At 40.9% G+C, this 21,450-nt stretch overlaps 1 protein-coding gene across 1 annotated transcript in view; it reads left to right on the top strand.

Annotated features, from left to right (window-relative positions):
- Window positions 1-5,567: 5,567 nt before the first annotated feature.
- Window positions 5,568-21,450, top strand: part of CR2 (complement C3d receptor 2) — a 46,137-nt gene continuing 30,254 nt past the window's right edge. Inside the window, 15 exon segments of the mRNA XM_078155775.1 lie at window positions 5,568-5,710; window positions 9,684-9,863; window positions 10,675-10,771; window positions 12,055-12,144; window positions 12,618-13,012; window positions 13,890-13,977; window positions 13,979-14,061; window positions 14,144-14,246; window positions 16,649-16,734; window positions 17,766-17,987; window positions 17,990-18,160; window positions 18,328-18,504; window positions 18,592-18,691; window positions 20,264-20,346; window positions 21,238-21,270. Coding sequence (XP_078011901.1) covers window positions 5,653-5,710; window positions 9,684-9,863; window positions 10,675-10,771; window positions 12,055-12,144; window positions 12,618-13,012; window positions 13,890-13,977; window positions 13,979-14,061; window positions 14,144-14,246; window positions 16,649-16,734; window positions 17,766-17,987; window positions 17,990-18,160; window positions 18,328-18,504; window positions 18,592-18,691; window positions 20,264-20,346; window positions 21,238-21,270 — 1,966 coding nt within the window. The 5' untranslated portion in view covers window positions 5,568-5,652.

Genomic DNA, 21,450 nt, shown 5'->3' with positions numbered 1-21,450 from the left:
TGGGCCATAATGTTAGAGAATGTGGTAGCCTTAGGATTTGGATAGTTGGCAGAGTAACTAATGATGGCTGTAGGGAGGAGATATGTTTCAGCACAGTTAGAAAGGGAATGGATGGGAGATTCTGATTGATAGGTAGACTCACCAGAACCTCAAGTGCCCTTTACTTAAAGAGAACTTCCTAACCGGAGTTTTCTGGAAAAGATATGTTGAAAGCAGAAGGCTACCTCAAATAATATTGGGATTGAGCTGCCCTTTCTTTTCCTCTTCCTAACTCCTCGGAAATGGAGAGCCATCTCACAAAATCCAATGGTTCTATCTGAAATCTTAATTCCTTCTTTCATGGTACCTTGCACCATGTCAGCTACCTCTTTTGGTGTATAAGGCACTAGTTTCTCCTTCCCCTAGGATATCCTGTACCCCTGAGGGACAGTAACAGGAGAGTCATTAGAGGAATGAAAACAGAAACTGTCCTCAGAAACAGGATGAGTCACAGTCCAAGATTCTTCACAAATCACTGTGCCCCTAGAAATCTACATTTGCCATATATACAGCATCATTTCTAACCAGAAATGTGTGTGCTCACATTGTAAGCCTAATTCAGTTTTTATCTTCTAAAGCTCAGTGAGAAGGATAGTTATCACTAGGTATAATGTCTACCGTCACACCATATAGATTTTGTCTGCAAGGGCAAATGTCTCAGCAATAGTCATTTGCACCTGTGGTCCAGGAAAAGGAAATTGTAAGCTCATTACCTTATTTGACTAGGCTGAATCCAGATCTGAGTATCGCTTTCCAAAGAACAGTCCTCATACGTCCCAGACTTATGAAAGGACCTAATTGATGACCTATTGGTAGCTACTGAAACCTGGGTTGCACTCCTAGGCACACAGCCTCTTACTTTTCAAACTGAAACACCTCCTTCCAAGCCCACCCCAGTGAAAGTGTGCTTGAGTCTTCTAATGGCCTGCCCCTAAAAGATGCCAACCTAGTCTTCACTTGGCTATCTCTGGTGGAAGAATGTCTTGCTAGATGCCAGTTGTCTTTTGAGATAAACATACCAACATCCAATGCTCTGCCCATCCAGAGAAGGATTTATGGCATTTGAATGAGATGGCTTTACCCTTTAACAACAGCAGGTGGGCCTTAGGATTCATTCATTCAAGAAGCAATGATGAAGCACTTGCTGGGCACAATAGAATTCGTTTAATTACAATAACATAGTATTTTAAGGTTTACAATGCACTTCCTTCATAATAACCCTGTGAGGTAATTAATACATGTTATAAATGTAGAATCTGAGAAACAGAGACACTCATTTGAGAAGGCAAAGAGACGGGACTAGAACTCAGATATTTCAACTCTAAAAACCAAATTATTTGCGCTCTGCTATAATATATTCCATTTTCATTCATCTACTTACATGCTCAACAAAGAATCACAGAGGGCATTTAATCTTTTTGTTTTGTTTTGTTTTGTTTAGTTTTTCCCACTTAATAGTATTTTTTAATTGCATGTAAAGATAGTTTTCAACATTCACTTTTATACGATTTTGAGTTCCATTTTTTTTCTCCCTCCCTCGTTTCCTTATCCCTTCCCTCCCGTCCCTCCTTCCTCCCCAAGAAGGCAAGCATTCTGATATAGGTTATACATGTACAATCATAATAAACAGGTTTCCACATTAGTCATATTGTAAAAGAAGAATCAGAGCAAAAGGGGAAAACCATGAGAAAGAAAAAAAAAGAGAAATAATATGTTCAATCTACATTCAGTTCACAGTTCTTTCTCTGGATGTGCATAGCATTTTTCCATCACGATCTTTTGGAATTGTCTTAGATCACTGCTTTGCTGAGAAGAGCTTAGTCTATCAAAGTTGCTAATCACACAATGTTGGTGTTACTGTGTACAATGTTCTCCTGGTTCTGCTCACTTCACTCAGCATCAATTCATATAAGTCTTTTCAGGTTTTTCTGAAGCTTGCCTGCTCATCATTTCTTATGGAACAATAGTATTCCATTACATTCATGTTCAGCCATTCCCCAACTAATGGGCATCCCTTCAATTTTCAATTCTTGGCCATCACAAAAAGAACTGCTACAAATATTTTTGTAAATGTGGGTCCTTTTCCCATTTTTATCATCTCTTTGGATACAAACCTAGTAGTGGTATTGCTGGATCATAGGTATGCACAATTTTATAGAAGGCATTAATCTAACCCATACTCTTCTACATCATACCAACAAGTGTCGTCTAGTCTTTGCTTAGTGATCTCTAAGGATAGGGTATCCACAACCCCCACACAGGTTACCCATTCAACTTTGGGAAGTCAAGCCTAAATCTGCTTCTCTGCATCTTTAACCCAGTGTTCCTGGTTCTGCCTTTGAGGACTAGGTAAGACAAAACTAATCTTTCTTCCACATGACAATCCTTCAGATACTTGAATGTAGTTATCACATCCCCTCTCATTCTTTTCTTCTTCACTCCTGTCCTTAAGCAAATTCTGATATGGTGTAATCTCCAAGCTCTTTACCATGTTAGTTGCTTTTCTCTAAACACTCTCCAGTTTATTGATTTCATTTCCAAAATATGGTGCACAGAATTAAACACAGGATTTTAGATGTATTGAAGTATTGGAAAGATTACTATGGGATAATCCCCCTCTCTAATCTTCAACACTACATCTCTCTTAATGTATTTCCTGAGCTACGTTCTGGGGAATGCACAAACATAAGTAGTATAAAGGTAGTATAAGTTAAAATATGATAGAACATAAGAGGAATACAAAATGATATAAGAATGGAAGAGGAAGAATGAGGAAAAGACCACTTACAGATGAATGATTCGGAGAATGCTCCATGGAGGAAAGCATATGAGGCCTTGAAGACTAAGTAAAATGTCAAAGGCAGACATGAGGGGAAGCATAACAAGCATAGGGAAAAGTAGCATGAACATACACGGAGACAGAAAAGCATGGGGACATGTTCTAGTTTGCCAGAAAGGAAGGGAAGTAGTGCAAGATAAGACTGGAAAGCTATGTTGGCACTACATTGTCCGGGGTCTCAAATACTTATCTAAGGTTGGACTTTCTTCCATAGGCATTGAAGGATGCAAGCAGAAAGAGTAACATGATAAGACCTGTGCATTATGAATGTTAATAGTATTAGAGAAGTATATTGGATGAAATGGAGCTGGGAAAGGCTACTATCTAACTTATACCCTCTCCAAAAAGCATTTCCTTATAGCCTGAGGCCCTTGAATATCTCTGTTCTCCCTTTGCCTTTCAATGGTCTGATTTCCAATTACTGTGCCCAGAAATTGCTTATATTTATATAGCATTTTAAGGGTTACTGACTTTCCATACAACATTCTATGAGATTGATAATACAAGTATTATTATTATTCTCTTTTTTTTCCAGATAAATGAATGGAAAAAGCATTTATTTAGCACTTATTATGTGCCAGGCACTGTATTAAGTTCTGGGAATACAAATACAAGTAAGTAAATCTGTCCCTGCCCTCAAGGAACTAATATTCTTATCTAGCAAGGTAATCAATATAAGAGAATGGTGGTCATTGAGGAATGTTTTGGACAGGGAATTCCAAAAGAATGGCAACTGGAGTCATATGGCAAATGATTGATATGTTCTTTCCAAGAATGGTAGTGTTGATTTCATTACTGTTCTCAGAGCCAGAGTCGGAAAGGGGACATGTGGGGGATGGTATGGAGATAGTCAGCAAGTGACAGCACCAGCCAGAGACTGGGCAAGATCAGGTGAACAAATGCCCATCCATCAGGGTCCAGAACCACAGGGGTGGGAGCTGAAAGTAGAGTCTGGAGAGCAGGTAGCTTGACATGAGGATGGCCTAGAAGTGAGGTGAATCTTTGGTTCAGTGACCTTCAGTGATTTGACCAGGATTACCCAAGCAGAACTCAAACTCATGTCTTCTTATTGTAAGACCTATGTGTTCTTTCCGCTTTAACATAGCTGTCTCTTTTGTCAAGGTCCTTGGCTGGGTACCAGGTAACTGAAGTTGTCAGGTATGAGTCAATGTTATTTCAGTATTTTTCAGGTACATTATGAATTAAAATGTGAAGCAGCATGGCATAGTTGATAAATGGCATGCCTTGGGGTCTGGAACATTTGATTTCAAATCCTACCCACAGATAAGCAAGTCCTCTGCTGTGTCCTAGGCAACTCTCCATGACACTAAGTTACAGGTGAGTTGCCTCCCAATTTGTATCTAAGGAGGGAGTCTACATGTGCTACATTGATGGAATCACAGGTCCTGAAAAGCCAGAAGGGACCCTTGATGTCATCTGTGCAACCCTTTTATTTTACAAATAAGGAAACTGACACAGAGTAGTTAAAACATACCTGAGCTATGACTAGACCTGAGTCTAGAACTAGAAAAGATCACAGAGGTTATGAAGCACTCTCCTCATTTTACAGATAAGGAAACAGAAGAAAAGTCAAGCAACTTGATCAAATAAGAGCCAAGAATCAAACTCTGGTTCTTTGACTCCAAGCTGAACACTCCAAGACACACAATTAGTAAGTGGCATACATGCACCCAGGACTTCTGAGTCCAAGTTCAGTTTATTCTCCAAAAACACACACGCACTTTAAAAATAAATATAAAATAGAGCTTGGAACAATGACTTATAGGAAGTGCTTAGTAAATGTTAGTTGAATACCTATATAATTATATTGAGAGGAAATATGGTGTAATGCAGTGGTGTCAAACACAAATAGAAACCAGGGCCACTAAACCATACACCAGGATCCCTGTGGGCTATAGATTGCCATAGAAAACCACATATTAACGTTATCTGTTTAACTGTGTCATTTCCAATTATTTTGTAATATTTCCCAATTACATTTTAATCTGGTTCAGGCAGCATTTGGGAGTGTTGGGGCCCCGTGGGGCACAGCACAAACCGGGGGAGATCTGGTTCAAGTCTGACACTTTCATGTTGTGTGACCCAAGTCAAATCACTTAACCTCTCTCTAGGTTGAATTTTCTAAAAGGTGCCAGTCTGCACTGGGGGAGGGAAGTTTCTCGCCCGAGAAGCTTCCTATATCAATGAAATCTAGTGTCTCTATGCCTCCTTATCTTTATTTTATACTATTTTATACTGAATACCCTGGAAAGCCTAGAGGCGGTTTGCAGTCTTGAGAGGCAGAAGACCCGAGTTCAAGCCCTGCCTCTGACACTAAATGATTCGGTTGCTTCGTCGAGAGCAAGACGCTTTGCAGTCTATGCAGCATCTTCCTAAAGAATCTTTCCTCCTACACCCCGCAAGAGCTCTGGCTCGGAGTAGAGATCGAGTACCGAAAGGAGCTGCTGAAACCTCCGCTAGCCGGGCAAGCCGAGCCAATCAGCGCCAGCTTCTGGTTGGCCGGGTCCCTTCCGAGAGAGAGCCAATGGGAGGAGGGCGGACGCCCGGCGAGCCAATCACAGACGTCCCCGCCACGCGCCCCGGGAAGGGGGGCGAGAGAGGGTGAGAAGGAGGGAGAGTTGGAGGTTTGGCCCCGCGCCAGGTGCGGCCTCAATTTAACTGAGGTGCGGCGAGTGTCGGGGGCTCAGAGCATCTCCTCTCAGGCCTGTCCCCTCCTCGTGCTCAGACCGCGAGACTTCGCTCTGGCAGGCGGCATGGGTGGCGCTCCGCTCCTCTGGGGCTTGCTGGCTTTCCTCGCGCCGGGAGCCTGCGGTGAGTAAGGAGAGTACAAACAACCGCAGGGGATAGGGGGCGGCTTCGGGGCGCCAGCCAGCACCTCAGGGCGCGAGGCGAGGCCCGTCGCGTGCTCAGCGCGCATGCCCGGCCCCCGGGAGGGATTGCTGCGCGTGGTCCTCCACCTCCTCCGCCCCATCTCCCCTGCCTCTCCGCAGACTTCGCTGCGTGTCCCCCCCAAAGGCAGAACCGGGAGCCTCGGGGGGTGGCAGGCAGGTGCAGAGCGCAGAGGGAGGCGTGCTGTCCAAAAGCGGCGTGGGTTACCCCAGGAGGGAGCTCCCCCGAAAAAAGGTGGAGGACCTCTGGTCTGGATTGCCTTGGGGTGGGTTGGACCTGGCGGCCTCGGACGTCCCTTCCAGCTCCGAGAGCCTGTCATCGAATTAAAGGGTTTGTTTAGAGTTTAGAGATTGGAATTGGGATTCTGGCATATCTTGGTTTAGGGTTAGCATCTTGTCTCGAAGGCATCATTCCTTTTGTGTCGGTCATTATTGTGCTTCTGTGACTATACCAAGCTCCTCCTAGTCCTTAGGCTAGGTAGCTTTTTCTGTCCAATAAAAGGAAAACTTGGACTTCTCGCTCCTTATTGCCTGATGAAGGCGGAAGTACTTGCCTCAGAATTTTGATCTCATCATGCATTGGGGTGGAATGAATGAAGAATGAAGTTTTAAACCTCAAACATTTGGGATTAGAAGTCAAAGAGTATATAGTTCTCCCAGCATTGTATTTCTTTAATAGTACACCCTGTACTAGGTGGCCTCATTCAGCTTTTGCTAAATTGTTTCTGGCATTATTCTAATTTGAATGAATCATAACTGAAGAATGTATCAAGTACATTGTAAAAGTGAAAATGTCCTGGTTTTGTGATAAGGGTTGTTCTTCGTTAGTGTCAGACTCTACCGTGACCCCATTTGGGGTTTTCTTGGCAAAGATACTGGAGTGGTTTGCCATTTCCTTCTCCAGCTCATTTTACAGATGAGGAAAGTGAGGCAAACAGAGTTAAGTGAGTTGCCCAGGGTCACACAGCTAGAAAGTGTTGCCAGATTTGAACCCAGGAAGATAAGTCTTCCTGACTGTAGGCAGGGCACTCTATCCACTGGGCCATCTAGCGACTTGCTTGTAGTTAGGCAATATGAATCTATTACGTTACTTCAGGAGTAGTAATAAGGACTTAGATGAAGATGGTATAACTTTAAGAATGTTGGAGGAAATAAGTAGGAGAGATTGTAGCAGTAGAAATGGCAGGACTTAATTAAGCAAACCAGTTGTTGGGACTTATTACTATACTGTATGTGATATGAAATGGAACCATTTGGCTCTCAATATTCCTCCTCCTATTTCTGTCTCCTTTGCTGACACATCTTCCTCCAGGCACTTAAATTATGGGTAATTCCTCAAGGTTCTTAACTTAGCCTTCTCTTCTCCCTATATACTTACACCCTTGGAGAACTTACCCAGACAAAAGATAGGTAATAATGTTCATTCAGTAATATACTTGGGACTTTCGCTACCCTGTCTATGCAAATCTACCTCTCAAGCTTGAACTTCTCACCTCTGTTTCATAACTCATATAGAGTAATTTCTGGCTATATACAGTGCATCTCAACTGGAATGTGAAATTCAGCATATCCAAAACCTAACTCAAATGATCTCCCCTTTCCTTACAGCCCCCAGGAAATAGTATTGGACTAGGTGTTAGGTTTTCAACCTATCCTTAACACTAGCTGCGTGGCCTCTGGCAAATCATCCCCAATCCAGCATGTCTGGATTAAGCTATCTTGCTGAGATGTGTCTATAACAATTTATTTGTCTCAGTCACACTATGTCAAATAGTATTGTTAGATTGATCTTCCTTTAAAACAAACAAAAAATAAGGCTTTTTTTAATCAATTCAGCAACATCCATTCAAGAATACTCATGATATTCTTTTGCTCTAGAATTTTTAATAATTCCCCATTATCTACAGGATAATTTCCTATCATCTTGTAGAGGCAGCTATGGGAGCAGTTGTAAGAGTACTCAGCTTGGAGTCAGGAAGACCTGAGCTTAAATCCTGCCTCAGCCACTTACTAGCTGTGCAATACTGGGCAAGTCACTTCACCTCTGCCTACCTCAATTTTCTCATCTGTAAAATAGATCTAATAATAACAACTACCTCCAAGGGCTGTGTGAGGATAAGATGAGATGATATTTGTAAGGGGCTTTGTAAATCTCGGCCAGGTATCATGGTCACTTCAAGTCATCACATAATCACAAAGCCATCCTTTATTTCCTACTGTTTCCAACACATCCTCTGCTTTAATCTGGTTGATCTCCCTTCTACACACATGCCTAGAATGCCTTCCTCCTTTTTCTGTATGCCTCTGTCTCAAGCCCTGCTTCTTTTATGACCAGTCTGTAGTTATACAGTTTAGGCAGCTAAAACTAATCTTCCCTTTCTATGGTACTTAGAGTCAATGCTCCACTCTTAAGCAATGTGTTCTAGAGAATTGAGTTCTGAACTTGGAGTTGGAAAAAACCTGGGTTGGAATCTGCCCCTGAACCTTATTAGCTTTGTGACTGGGGGCAAGTCATTTAACCTCTGATCTGCTGTTGACTTGCATAAAATAGAAATAATAATAATAATAATAATACCTCACAGAGTTCTTCTGGGAGCTCAAATGAGATGTTGATTAATTTGGAAAGTGTAAGTATTGTAATTGCTGACCTTGGGGAAATCACTATAGTCAGTCAACAAGCATTTATTAAGTACCTACTATGAGCCAAGCCCTGTGCTAAGTACTGGGGATGAAAAGAAAGGCCAGAATATAGTTACTTTCCTCAAGAACTCTCAGTGTAAAGGGGTAGGCAACATGCAAATGTCTGTGTTCGTTTGATATGTTTACAATGTAAATAGGGCATAATCTCAAAGGAAAAACTTGAGGGGCTGGGAAGAGGGGGTGGGATTGAGGAGAAGGAAAGTCTCAGTTTCTTCCTCTATAAAATAAAGAGAGGTAAGATTAGATGATTCCTTCCAGTCCTTAATGTTCTGTGAATTTGAAATTGTTTCAGGGCAAGAAATATTTAAGGGATGTATAGATAGATAAATAGATAGATGTAGGTATATAGATATAGATATATAACATATTTTATATATGTAGGCAGGTCTGCTTCTGGGAGCTGCTGTGGGTTTCTTTAAAAAATCCCCTCCCTAAAAATCCAGCAAAATGAGATTAAAGTAAACATCAAGAAGACATTGTCATAAGAAGGCAACCAGTTGAGACAGCTGGGTGGTGCAGTGGATAGAGTACCAGCCCTGGAATCAGGAGGACCTGAGTTCAAATCCAGCCTTCCACCAAACACTTGACACTTACTAGCTGTGTGACACTTAAGCCCAATTGCCTAAAAAGAAAAAAAAAGAAGAAAGCCAGCTCTAAACTTTGATTGGTTCAGAGGACACTGGAGTCAAGCCTGAATCTTCCTCAGTTACATTAACACTTTAGAGTTTACAAGTCACTTCATACATTTTCTCATTTGATCTTCACAGCAATCCTGTAAAGTAGGTACCCCAAGTATTGTTATCCTCATTTTAAAGATGGGAAGATGAAACCTAGGGACATGCTCATGATCACAAAGTAGATGCCAGAGGCAAGATCTGAACCTCAAATTTTCCTAACTTTCCTACTTATATAGACTTTAAAATATTCACATAGCTGCCCACACTCCTTCAGTAGGGTCTATCCCCAGATAGACTTGAATGTCTGAGTTTGCTTTAAAATCTTTATCTATGGTTTTCTTCACGTTGGTTTCTAGGATGATGATTTCCTGGGTAAATTTTTCTCCATGTCATATTCCCATTTCAGAGCTTAAAGCTATTCAAGTAATTAGTAAGGAAGGAGAATTGGAAGCAGAAAGTTTAGTCTTCCAACTTGAAGAAGCTAACAAGCATTGATGTACATGTTGTCTTGGTCTCTAGGTCAATGTCACTCCCCACCATGGTTAAATTTTGCAGTTCTAAAATCTAACTCCAAGTCTGTGTTTGACATTGGGTATTCTTTGACTTATGAATGTCGCCCTGGGTACATGACAAAAAAATTTAACATCATCTGCCTTGAGAACTCAACGTGGTCAAGTGTAAATGACGACATATGTAAACGTGAGTAACCATAGATGTGATATATCTATCAATGCATATATATGAGTTACATTTTTCAAATTGCAAATAGATATGTAGTTTGAGTTTCCTTAAAGCCCTTAGACCAGTGCATATGCGAAAATGAAAGCTTCAGTAGGTGGGGTTATGTTGCTCAGAGGCCTTTTAGTATCCACACTTAGTAGGCTTCAAAAATGACACTGAGTTAATTAAGTTACTAGGCCATCCCATTGCTTGAATTTCTGGATCAGCAGTTTCAGCTTTTGCCTGATAGAGATGAGGGTTGGAAAGGATATTGAATTTTTTTTACCTCTTTTGCTTAGGGCTCATTCATTGGAGATTAGGGTTCCCAGCTTCTCCACATGCCCCTCTTTTCCTAGGTGAAGGAAGACCAGATAGCCCCACCTTTGGCCTGTTCTCTCTTCACTGTGTAGGAGGAAGGTACTTTATGGAAACAGGGCATTTTCACCTTGTGGTTAGTGAAGCTACAACTGTGGAGGACAGCTCTGCACGGTTCCCTTACTCTGGAAATAAGAAGTTCAACAAGCTTGATGTGGGAATGATATAGTGTATCTGGTCATCAGTGACATTTTTTCATTCATGCCCAGAGATTCACATCAGTGGCAGTGGGTTTTTAAAGGGTAGTTTAGCTGTTAATTGATTGTTTGGAGATCAGGTGGATTTTGTCAAAATGACAGAAACTTTATAGCAATCAGAAGTGGATAGGCTGGCTGGTCATCAAGCAACATTCAAGTTGGAACTCTGTATAGAAACAAAAACACTCCCAGCCCCAAATCTTGCTTCTTTCTTATAGGCAGATCATGTTCAACTCCTGCAGATCTCCTCAATGGAAAGATGGAAATAACAGGCCTCGAGTTTGGTTCAACAATTAAATATTCTTGCAGTGAAGGGTATGTTTTTAGTCAACATCTAGTGGAAGAATAAGAATTAGAAAAAAAATCAAAGCCCCTATCCATAATCTTGGGGACATGAACTGTTGGCATCTGCCAGTTTTGAAAATGTAGAAAAGAAGATGAATGATTAAAACTTTGTGTCTCTGACCTTTCTTGCCAAGACAACTTTTCAACACCCTCTAGTGGGGATTCTTAATCTTCTTTGTTACACAGACACCTTTGGTAATCTGATAAAGTCTTTGGACCCTTTCTCAGAATAATGTTTTTAAAATGCATAAAATCAAATACATAGGATTACAAAGGAAACCAATTATATTGAGGTAGTTATAAAAAAATTTTAACAAGTTCACAGATCCTCACAGATACCTTCTGCTATAGAAGGCAGAAAATACTTCACATGTTAAACTATGGGCTTAAAGTAGTTAGGAATGCCTTAGTTCCTCCTAATGATCTTGAGCCTCTAAGCCTTCTCTGGATCGAGTCTGTTTTTTTAGTATTAAATTTTATTTTATTTTCAATTAACAAACTTTTTTTCTTCTCCTACTTTCTTCTACCCCACTGGAAAAAAGAAAAACAAAAACAAAACTCTTGTAACAAATATTCATAGTCAGGCAAAACAAGTTTCCTCATTGGGCCGTGCCCAAAAATGTATTTGTCATTCTGCATAGTGAATACATGACTTCTAGTGGGCAACACTGTTCATTTTCAGTCCCCTGGAATCATTACTCATCATTGTATTGATCAGAGATCTTAGATATTTAATGCTATTCAATTTTACAATGTTCTTGTCTTTGTGTAAATTGTTCTCCAGATTCTGCTCACTTCACTCTTCATCAGTTCATACAAGTCTTCCTTGGTTTCTCTGAAACCATCTTTTTTGTCATTTCATATGGCACAGTAGTTTTATGCTATATTCACATACCATAATTTATTCATCTATTCCTCAGGTGATGGACACCTCCTTACATTCTATTCTTTGTCACTAAATATTTTTGTGTTCTAAATATTTTTGTACATAAAGTACTCTTCTTTTTTCTTTCTTTATTGTCCTTGGGGTATAGACCTAGTAGTAACATAGCTGTGTCAAAGGGTATGCACAATTTAGTGATTCTGGAGGCACAATTTTGCTGGGCTGGTTTTGATGAAGTTCTTTTCTCATGTTATAATCCATCAGAACTAGAAGCCAGTTCTGTTCTAGGTTGTGATCTCGGTAGGGAAGTTGCATATTTATGGTGAGTGTTACCTTGGCTTGGAGTGATCATTTCACAGACACTTTCTAGGTACCAACTTATTGGCCACTCACTCAACCAGTGCATCGTCTCAGAAAATACTGTCCTTTGGGAGAAGGAAGCACCTCTCTATGAACGTGAGTAAAAATAATCTCGGGGTAGTTTCCATTACTTGGTTCCTTCTGCATGGAAATGAAGAAAGATGTGCATACATCAAAGTCTGCTCATAATGAAGGCCTTGTTTGTTCTTTGCCCCTGAGACGCAGAGCTGCATTCTGCTCAGGATACTCTTTTTCTTGCTTATTCCTCACCCCCAAGAAATATCACAGGGCCACATGAAAGCTCAAAAACATGTCAGTAAAGTTAAATGATGCCAGCTTTATTCCATCCTGAAGCCATGACTGACCAGAAGGTGACCTGACATTTATTTTGAGGCTTCCTTTGTTACCTTTCTAATGGAGAGGAGGTAGACAGTGTCCAGCATGCCTATATATTTTAATTGAAAAGGGGGGGGGACAACTATGTGGTTTATAATGTAAGCCAAATTGAAGTTTTGTTTTCAAAGGGAAAAGATGAAATCCCCAAAGGAGTGCCATTCTCTATTCTCTCTCCAGCTATTGTTGTGAGCCACCTCCAGCCATTTCCAATGGAAGATATACAAGCACTAAGGAATATTTTTACTATGGCATGGTGGTATCCTATGAATGTAACACTGGGCCAAGAAGGGAAAAGCTATATGACCTGGTGGGTAATAAAACATTACTCTGTACTAGCAAAGACAATAAAGTAGGCATCTGGAATAGCCCTCCACCTCGATGTATTACTCCAGCCATGTGCCAGACCCCGGTAATTGCCCATGGAAGAAGGGTGTCAGGCTTCAGACGTTTCTACTCATTAAATGATGCTGTGGAGTTGGAGTGTTACCCTGGCTTTACCATGAAGGGCAGCAAAATAGTTCGATGCCAGACTAACAGCCAGTGGGAGCCTGCATTGCCAGTGTGCTTCAGGGGTGAGTTTGCTAAAGCCTTTGGGAATTTGGGAGTGAAGTGAGCTTCTTGGGCTAGGGAATAGAGATAATCTTCAGGCCAGAAGGAATGAGAAATGAGCAAATTGAATGGATGTATTTCCAGGAAAAAAGCTTAAAAATGAAAAATTCATTTAAATAACATTGAGTAGAAATAGTTGAATGTAGTCAAGAAATGGAAATCTAATTTGAGAAAGCCATTTATTGCTTTGAGTATAGGATCGGTACTATCCATTATCTGTATAAATCTAGAAAGATCAATGGAAAATAAGCCAAAAAAAGAGATGGAAAATGAAAATTTTTTTTTCTCAGCAGAATTAACTTCCTAATAATGTTTTTGTTTAGGAAGAAATTAAAATAAGTTTGCATTTCATGAGCTTGTACCTACTGGACTAGGATGAGGAATGCAGCTGAAATCAGATTCTGATTGAAGGGAATACCACAAATATGCCCTTTTGTAATGAAAACCGTTTCTGCTTACCAAACAGAAAGGAGATATGGTGGTCACTTAAATGGGTTTCTTTTGTACTGAAATGGCTAGTTTGGTAAAGGATTTAGAAAGACTGTGAGAATAATGCAGTAATCTTAGGGCTCTGGCTTTCTCCTTTTGAATACAGGAAATTTGAGGCCATGAACTGATGCAGTTTTTCAAGTATTAGGATAGAAAAAGCAAATCATTCAATAGATTAGAACCTTCTTAATGGATAACTAGAAGGAGTCAAGTGCCTCCAGTAGAACTTCTGGCCTGAAGACCTAGACCTGCATGTTTTTACTTTCCTTTCACCTACCCCAGAGACTTAGTTGGGGAAGATTATTCTCCTTTAACAACTAAAGGCATTTTTTGTTCCTGTTCTTTCTTCAGGGTGTCTGCCACCTATGGAGATATCCCATGGTAACAGCAACAGCACCAAGGACCATTTTTCCTTTGGAGAGGCTGTGTCCTATGTTGTAGCCTGGCTACTTTCTCATTGGAATTGCTTCCATTAAGTGTATAGAGCCTGGGAAGTGGAACTATAAAACTCCTAAATGTGAAGGTGCCTACAGCTAGAATCTCTCTTGGGCATCTCTTCTCTTTGTTTCTCACAGGCTGGCCTCATTCCTTTCTTGTTCTCCTAGTGAAATCATGTGGGGTCTTCTTGGATCGACTTCCTAATGGCCGTGTTGTATCTCCCCATCGACCTCAGCTTGGGACAAAGGTTTTCTTTGTTTGTGATGAGGGGTGAGTTGAGATAGCCTCTCCTAGAGTCCTAGATACAATGCCTGCACATGGCAGTTTGTGAGCTTTGCAAAGCAGTTGACAATGAAAATTTTCCCTCTGCTTTTCTTCCCCTTTCTTTTCTGTCCTTGGGAAAGAAAATGAATTCTGTGGTCTGCTAGCCACAACCCTATAACTTCTCTTCAATGCTGTCCAACCTCGCTTCAGTGGTATTTGGTAGTTGTTTTGTCTGCTGTTATGTTGTTTGAGGGGATGTATATTGAAGGGGATATTAGAATAAATTACTCCTATTACTGGTAATGGGAGGGCTGTGGTGGGAGCAGGGGAGTTGTTTTTGTTTTGCAGTTTTTTTTTTCTTTTTAGGCAATGGGGTTAAGTGACTTGCCCCGGGTCACACAGCTAGTAAGTGTCAAGTGTTTGGTCTGAGGCTAGATTTGAACTCAGGTACTCCTGACTTCAGGGCCGGTGCTCTATCTGCTGTGCCACCTAGCTGCCACAGGGGAGTTGTTGAAAGGTGTATTTTAGGTATCCATGGTCTAAAGAATGCAGATATTTATACTGTGTGAAAGCTACTGCTTTTTTATAGACATTGGACCCTTGCTATTTGGTGTGGCTTGTCCTTCGTTCTCAGAGAACCATGACAGCAGGAAGATGATGCCTTGACTTGCAAGTAAATTGGACTTAAGTGAAGGAGGGCTGTACAAAGTCACCAGCCTCACTTTCTCCTCCAGAGCCATCTGGGTCCAGCAGCCAGATATAGCTCAGGATGACAAGAGGTGGCGCTATTTGTTAGTGCTTTGCAGTCAAGCAAAGAGCAAAGGGATGGACTGGTGGTTATAAAACAATGTGACTCGCTGGAATGATTTGTACTTCTGCTAGTTGTTAAATTCATGACTTAATCATCATTCTTCTTGACCTCTCTGTAGCCTTTGACGTTGTCCCTCACCTTCTTCTAAGGGTGATATTCTCTTCTAAGTTTTGTAACACTGCTCTCCTGGGTCTCTTCCTCTCTGTTATGACAACTCCTCTGTCTCCTTTCCTGGATTTTCATCTGGGCTGCACCCACTAACTTTTCCCTTTTTCCTTTATTTTGCATGGGATATTAGATCCCATGGATTCAAGTACTATCTCTGTGCAGATGATTTGCAGATCTATGGCCCTAACTTGTTACCTGATCCCTAATCTTCAGTCTCTTGCTACCTATTAGACATCTCAAACTGAATGTCTATTCTATAGTTATATTAAATTCAACATGCCCCAAACAACTCATTATTTTTTCCTGTAATCCTTCCTCTCTTCTAAACTTCTCTATCACTGTTGAGGGCACCACCAAGTTCCAAATGACCCAGTCCCCCAACCTAGGTGTCATTCTCAACTCCTCACTTTCACATCCCTCACATCCAATCTGTTGTCCAGTCCTGTTGTTTCTACCTTCCTAACATCTCTTCCATTCCCCTCTTCTCTCCTTTGACACTGATACCACCAGAATATAGGCCCTCAGTGCCTCTTGCCTAGACTACTTCAATAGAACCCTTCTGGTTGGTCTCCCTGCCTCAAGTCTCTCTCTGCTCCAGTTCATCCTTCACCCAGCTATGAAAAGTGATGTTTCTAAAGTTCAAGTCTGATCATGTCTGTCTGTCTGTCTCTTTCTCTCTCATTCTCTCTCTCTCTCTCTCTCTCACACACTACACACACACACACACACACACACACACACACACACACATACATACACATACCTCAGTAAACTCCAGTGGTTCCCTCTTACTTCTAGGATCCAATATGATCCTCTGTTTGGATTGTAAATCCCTTCATTTCCTGTCCCCCCCCCAACCTTTCCAGTCTTCTTATACCTTCTTCCCCACCTGTGATCCAGTAATCTGTGATCCAGTGACATTGGCCTCCTTGCTGTTTCTTGCACATGAACCCACCATCTCTTGACTCAGAGCATTTCTGCTCTCCCTCCCCACCTCTCCCTCCTGGCTTCTCTGACTTACTCAAGATAGCTAAAGAGCTACCTTCTGCCAGAAGCCCTTCCCAATCCCCTTTAATGCCAGTGCATTAAAGTGTGGCCTTAAGGCCTGTGCTAGTGCCCTCCATTTGAGATTGTCTCCAATTTACCTTTTATATCTTTTGCTTGTTGTCTCTCCCAATTTGAATGTGAGCTTCTTGAGAGGATATACTGGCTTTACCTTGCTTTTGTATCTTCAGTGCTTATCACTGTGCCTGGCATGCAGTAAAAGATCAATAAATTCTTGTTCACTAACTTACTGACACAATTGAACTGAATACAAGATTTGGCAAACATATATGACCAAATGTTGTCTCTCCCAGTAGTGAAGATTCTGCTTCTCTATGGCTGAGGTTTGGTCTTGTGATCTGTATGCAATTCCCTTGTTCTCCAGGTTCTGGTTAAATGGCAGCTCTTCTAGTACGTGTGTCTCAGGTGGAGGGAGAGTCTTTTGGAGTGATGAGATGCCTGTCTGTAAACGTGAGTAGAAACACAAATCCATCCTCCAGATTCTTTTCCTTGCTTTTGAGGGACACATTTTTACTCCATGCTTATATGTCTATTGCCAATGTATCACCCATCTAGAATTTCTTTGGTTTTTAGTGTGCAAGTAAATGTGTCACACTTTATTTTGCAAACTAAGACTGTTGTGGAAAAGTTGTCCTAAAGTGACGTGACATGCTGATATACTGTAGCTCCTTCCCTTTATGCTACATATATGGGGCAGCTCAGTTCCCTTGCCTTTGAAGTAACAGCTACTCATGAAACCAAAGAGAATCTGGCTGTAATCATGAGATACTAGGAGTTCCCCGCAATTTTTACCTAATTTAGGAAAGGAGTAAGATATACAAAGAAAGTGGCAAACTATGGCTGTCCAGTGGGAAAGCAGATGGGCAGAGGACATGAGGTCACTGCCAGGATTTGCTGGTCACCTTATGTGTTATTCCATAAGCAACTGCTAGACCTACTTTGATCCTATAGCATTCTTGATAACAGAGTAGTAAGTAAATGAAAACTGACTTTAGATGATTTTGTTTTTCATGGAGTAATTTTTGTTTGAAATTTTTAAAAAAATAGTAGTCTCAGAGCTATCTTGTAAATTCCATCCTTAATTCTAACTTACAATGTTGTATTATAATTAGCTTTTTAGGAAACTGAGTTAAAGGCAAGGCCTTTGGTAGTTGAGAATCAAGCATACAGGGAAGAGAGGGGACAGGCAGAGTCAGGAGACATAGGCAAACTAGAAACTCAAGCTTCTTTCTTAGAGGCCATATGACTTGCACTTGGACCTTGATCTACATTTGTACATTGATTAACATAGACGATGATTTTATATAAAAATCTATAAGTATTAGTCAGTTGATAGATGTAAATCAGTTGTCAGGACAGTTTTAAATTTAGGTCTAGATTTTCAAGTTAGGTTTCTTTTTGGGTGGCAAAACTTAGATTATGGCAAAACTTTAATCTGATACACTTAACTTATGTCCATCATTTCTCATTAACCTCTTTAGGAATTATTTGTGATTCTCCTCCTCCTCGTATCATCAATGGTAGGCTTCCATTCTTTTCCAAGAAAAAATTTTCATATGGGACTATAATAAGTTATACCTGTTTGAAGATGTTCCGTATGATTGGAACTAAGTTTATTCGTTGCACGAGTGAAAATCAAGTGAATGGAGTCTGGAGTGTACCTGCCCCTCGGTGTGAGGCTTACAATAGAGCTACTGTTTGTTCTGGCCAAAAGTCCTAGGGAGACATCTAAAGTTGAGGTCCCGACCTCCATATCGACATGGTGACACCTTGAAATTTGCCTGTGATACCAACTTTACCATAAAAGGTTATGACACTCTATGGTGCCAAGCAAATAATACATGGGGACCATCACCATTACCAACTTGTGAGAGTGGTGAGTGAGAGCTATCACTTGATCCTTGTGAATTAATGGCTATTTATCCAAAATTTCTTGCTGTTTTTAGGCATTCTTTGCTGAAATTCAGTGTCTGGGTCATGTGACTATACAAACTAATGGTATTTAATGTGTGTATGTGTTTGTGCATAAATATTTCTCATTAGATTGTCCATCACCTCCCATGATCCCTAATGGGCATCATAGAGACGGCCACAGTGGCCCAGTTGCTCCTGGGTTGTCTGTGACTTATAGCTGTGAACCTGGCTACTTGCTTATTGGAGAAAAGACCATTTACTGTTTGCCTTCAGGAGTCTGGAATGCCACTGTTCCCAAGTGTAAAGGTACAAAATGGTCCAATCCCATTTCTTGAATTTCACCTGTGACATTACTTGCCAGATACTTAGGCCATTATTTTCTTGTTCATTTAGAGGCACTATGTGATCCTTTAATAAAATTCCCCAATGGGCAGGTAGAGGAGCCTTCACATCTTCGGATTGGGGCAGTCATGACCTTTTCCTGTAATAAGGGGTGAGTGTGATGTTGCTTTGTGATTCATAACCCTTGGCTGAATTACACATGAATTACATATGAACTCTGCTCACTGCAAAAGACTTGCAAAGACTTGTTTTGGCTGTGACTTTATGTAGTTCTTTCCACTGGACAGCTTGTTCTTGCATCCCTACCCTTTAATCATAAATCTTTCCTCATCTACTGGTTCCTTTCCTGCAGCCTTTTAATGCCCAAGTCTTCCCTATCTAGTACTTTCCAAAAGTACTAGAACCTGTCACTCCTTCAGTTTGTTAACCTACATTTTTCTTTTGTCAGCCAAGTTTCTTGAAAAATCCATCTACACTTAATGCCTCCACTTGCTTTTTCACTGTTTTCCTAACACCCTGCAGTCTGGCTTCTGACCTTGTCACTCAACTGAAATTACTCTCTCATAGTTCCCAGATACCCTAATCACCAAATCTAATGGTATTTTCTCTGTTTTCCTTTTTTCCTTTATCTCTGTGCTGCACTTGCACTGTTGACCACCTTCTCCCCTGGTATAATTTCTCTTCTTTGGAGTTCTAGGACATTGTTGTGTCCATTTTTCCTCCTACCTATACAACACTTCTCTGTCTCCTTCACTGATTCATACCACACCCGTGTACTGTGGCTGTACCACAGTGGTCTGCACTGAGCCTCCTTTTCCTTTCTCTCTACATTCTCTTTGTGTCCTCTCTTTACAGATGACTCTTATATCCAGCCCTAGTCTCTCTTGTAAGCTCTAGTCATTTAAAACTCAACATATCCAGAATAGAGCTCATCTCCCTCCACCTCTTTTCCAAACTTTCCTCCACATACTTTAGTGCCTTCTTATTGTCTTGAGAACTAAATAGAAAGCCCTTTGTTGGATATTTAAAGACCTTCACAACCTGGCTGCTTCCCACCTTTCCGGGTTTCTTATACTTCACTTCTATCTTCTTACTATGGGATGTGATGATATTAGCTACTTGCTGCTCCTCTCCATGAAGCTCCATCTCCTGTTTCCTTGCCTTTGTGCTGGCACTAGCTGCACATTTAACTTTTAAAATCAAATTCCCATGTGCCTTCCTGTGCCTGAAAAGCATCCAGCACTTCTGGCTACTCTGCTGCTTGGAATCCTCAGTTTCCTTTAAGACTCAGCTCAAGTGCTGCCTTCTTCTTGAAGCTTTCCCTTGCTCTCCTACCCATCCCAAATGCTGGGGAACCCATTCCCGCAATTGCTTCATGTTTATTTTGTACATGGTTATGTGTATATATGTTGTATTATCTCCACCCCATTAGAATGTAAGCTCCATGAGGGCAGGGGCTTTTCCACTTTTGCCTTTGTATTGAGAAAGCTTAGCACAGTGACTGGCACATAAAAAGCCTAAATAAATAGTGGTTGATTGATTGTCTGAATATTGACCATTCCGACATGAAGAAAGAGAGAGGAAAAAGATGCTTTCTAATGATTTCCTTAGATTGGGGAAGCTTGCACTCCACTTGGAGGGGGCATTTGTGTTCCTTGAAGGACTTGCTGTGTAGGTCTCAGAGGGCAAAACTGATGGTTATCATAGAAAACTCTGTCTCTAGGTACCATTTACGGGGCCAAGCTTCTAGTACGTGTGTGCTTGCTACAGAGGGTGCTGTGTGGACTAAGATTCCAATCTGCATAGGTGAGCAGGGTAACCATTCTATTTTATTTACTTTCTTTAAGCTGGAAGAGACATCATAAGCCAACTAGTCCTATCTGTTTTTGAATGAGAATGCCATTTACAGCATAAACATCAAATGACCATTGAGAATCTGACCTATTCTTCTGGATAGTTGTAATTGCCAGGAATTATTTCCTAAAGCCTACATCTAATAAATTTATTAGTTTAAATTTTAAAATGAAGAAAAAATGGATACAGTTGCAGTATTTTTACTGTGATTAAGCACGGACAAGGTTCACCAAAATGGAGGTTCATTACTGGTACCACCATTATTTTCTTTACCTCATGCCCTTGCCTTTCTGCTCCGCTATTTCTTATACCTATTTTAGGGAAATTTTCTATTAAATGGCTGCTTCTTTATGTGGTCTGTCTTCTATATTTTAATTTATTAGCAAGAAAGGATATGTGGAAGTACCTTATCCCTATTTATTTTCTTTCTCCTTTGTGTCTCCTCTGTCCAAGTCTCACCTAATCTTTTCATTGCCTTTCTACTTGTAACACATTATCTTCCTTTCCTTTTACTCTCCATTTCTTTTTCATAAGCTTGGGACTGATTTTTTTTAGCTGCCTTGAACTATCACCTATTATATTCCTACGGCCAGCCTATTTTACTCAGGCATATGGTATCACTCCGTTGGCCATCTGTTTCTTTCAGAAATATCATGGACTTTTATACATGACATGTCTCTCAGTTTCTCAAGTTCAATGAATACGTTGCCCCAAAATCCCATATTTATCTTAGGGCCTGATATTAGCAATTGAGTTTCATTTATCAGGTAACCTACCGTAGGTCATAGGTAATATCCAGAAAGACACAAAACTTTTGTTATTTTGCTCTTTTGTCAACCCTAGGACCTGTCAAAGGAATTATCAGAAAGGCACAAGGCAGCAGAGCTCCATAAAGGCAGCACGGCCACCATGGGCCGCGTTGTCGGTGTGATAACTAGCAATGGCAGTCAGCAGACCCTGGTACCTAGTCCCCAAGTGCAGAGAACCCTGCACTTGTCAGCAGCTCCTGATCAGTATTCCACCGGGTATAATCATTTAGTGTTTATGGGGCCATTA

The sequence above is a fragment of the Phascolarctos cinereus genome, unplaced genomic scaffold (assembly GCF_003287225.1).
Source record: "Phascolarctos cinereus isolate Bilbo 61053 unplaced genomic scaffold, phaCin_HiC Scaffold_5;HRSCAF=322, whole genome shotgun sequence".
Lineage (NCBI taxonomy): Eukaryota > Metazoa > Chordata > Mammalia > Diprotodontia > Phascolarctidae > Phascolarctos > Phascolarctos cinereus.
The sequence above is the reverse complement of the archived record's forward strand: the minus strand, read 5'-3'. Positions and strand labels throughout refer to the sequence as shown.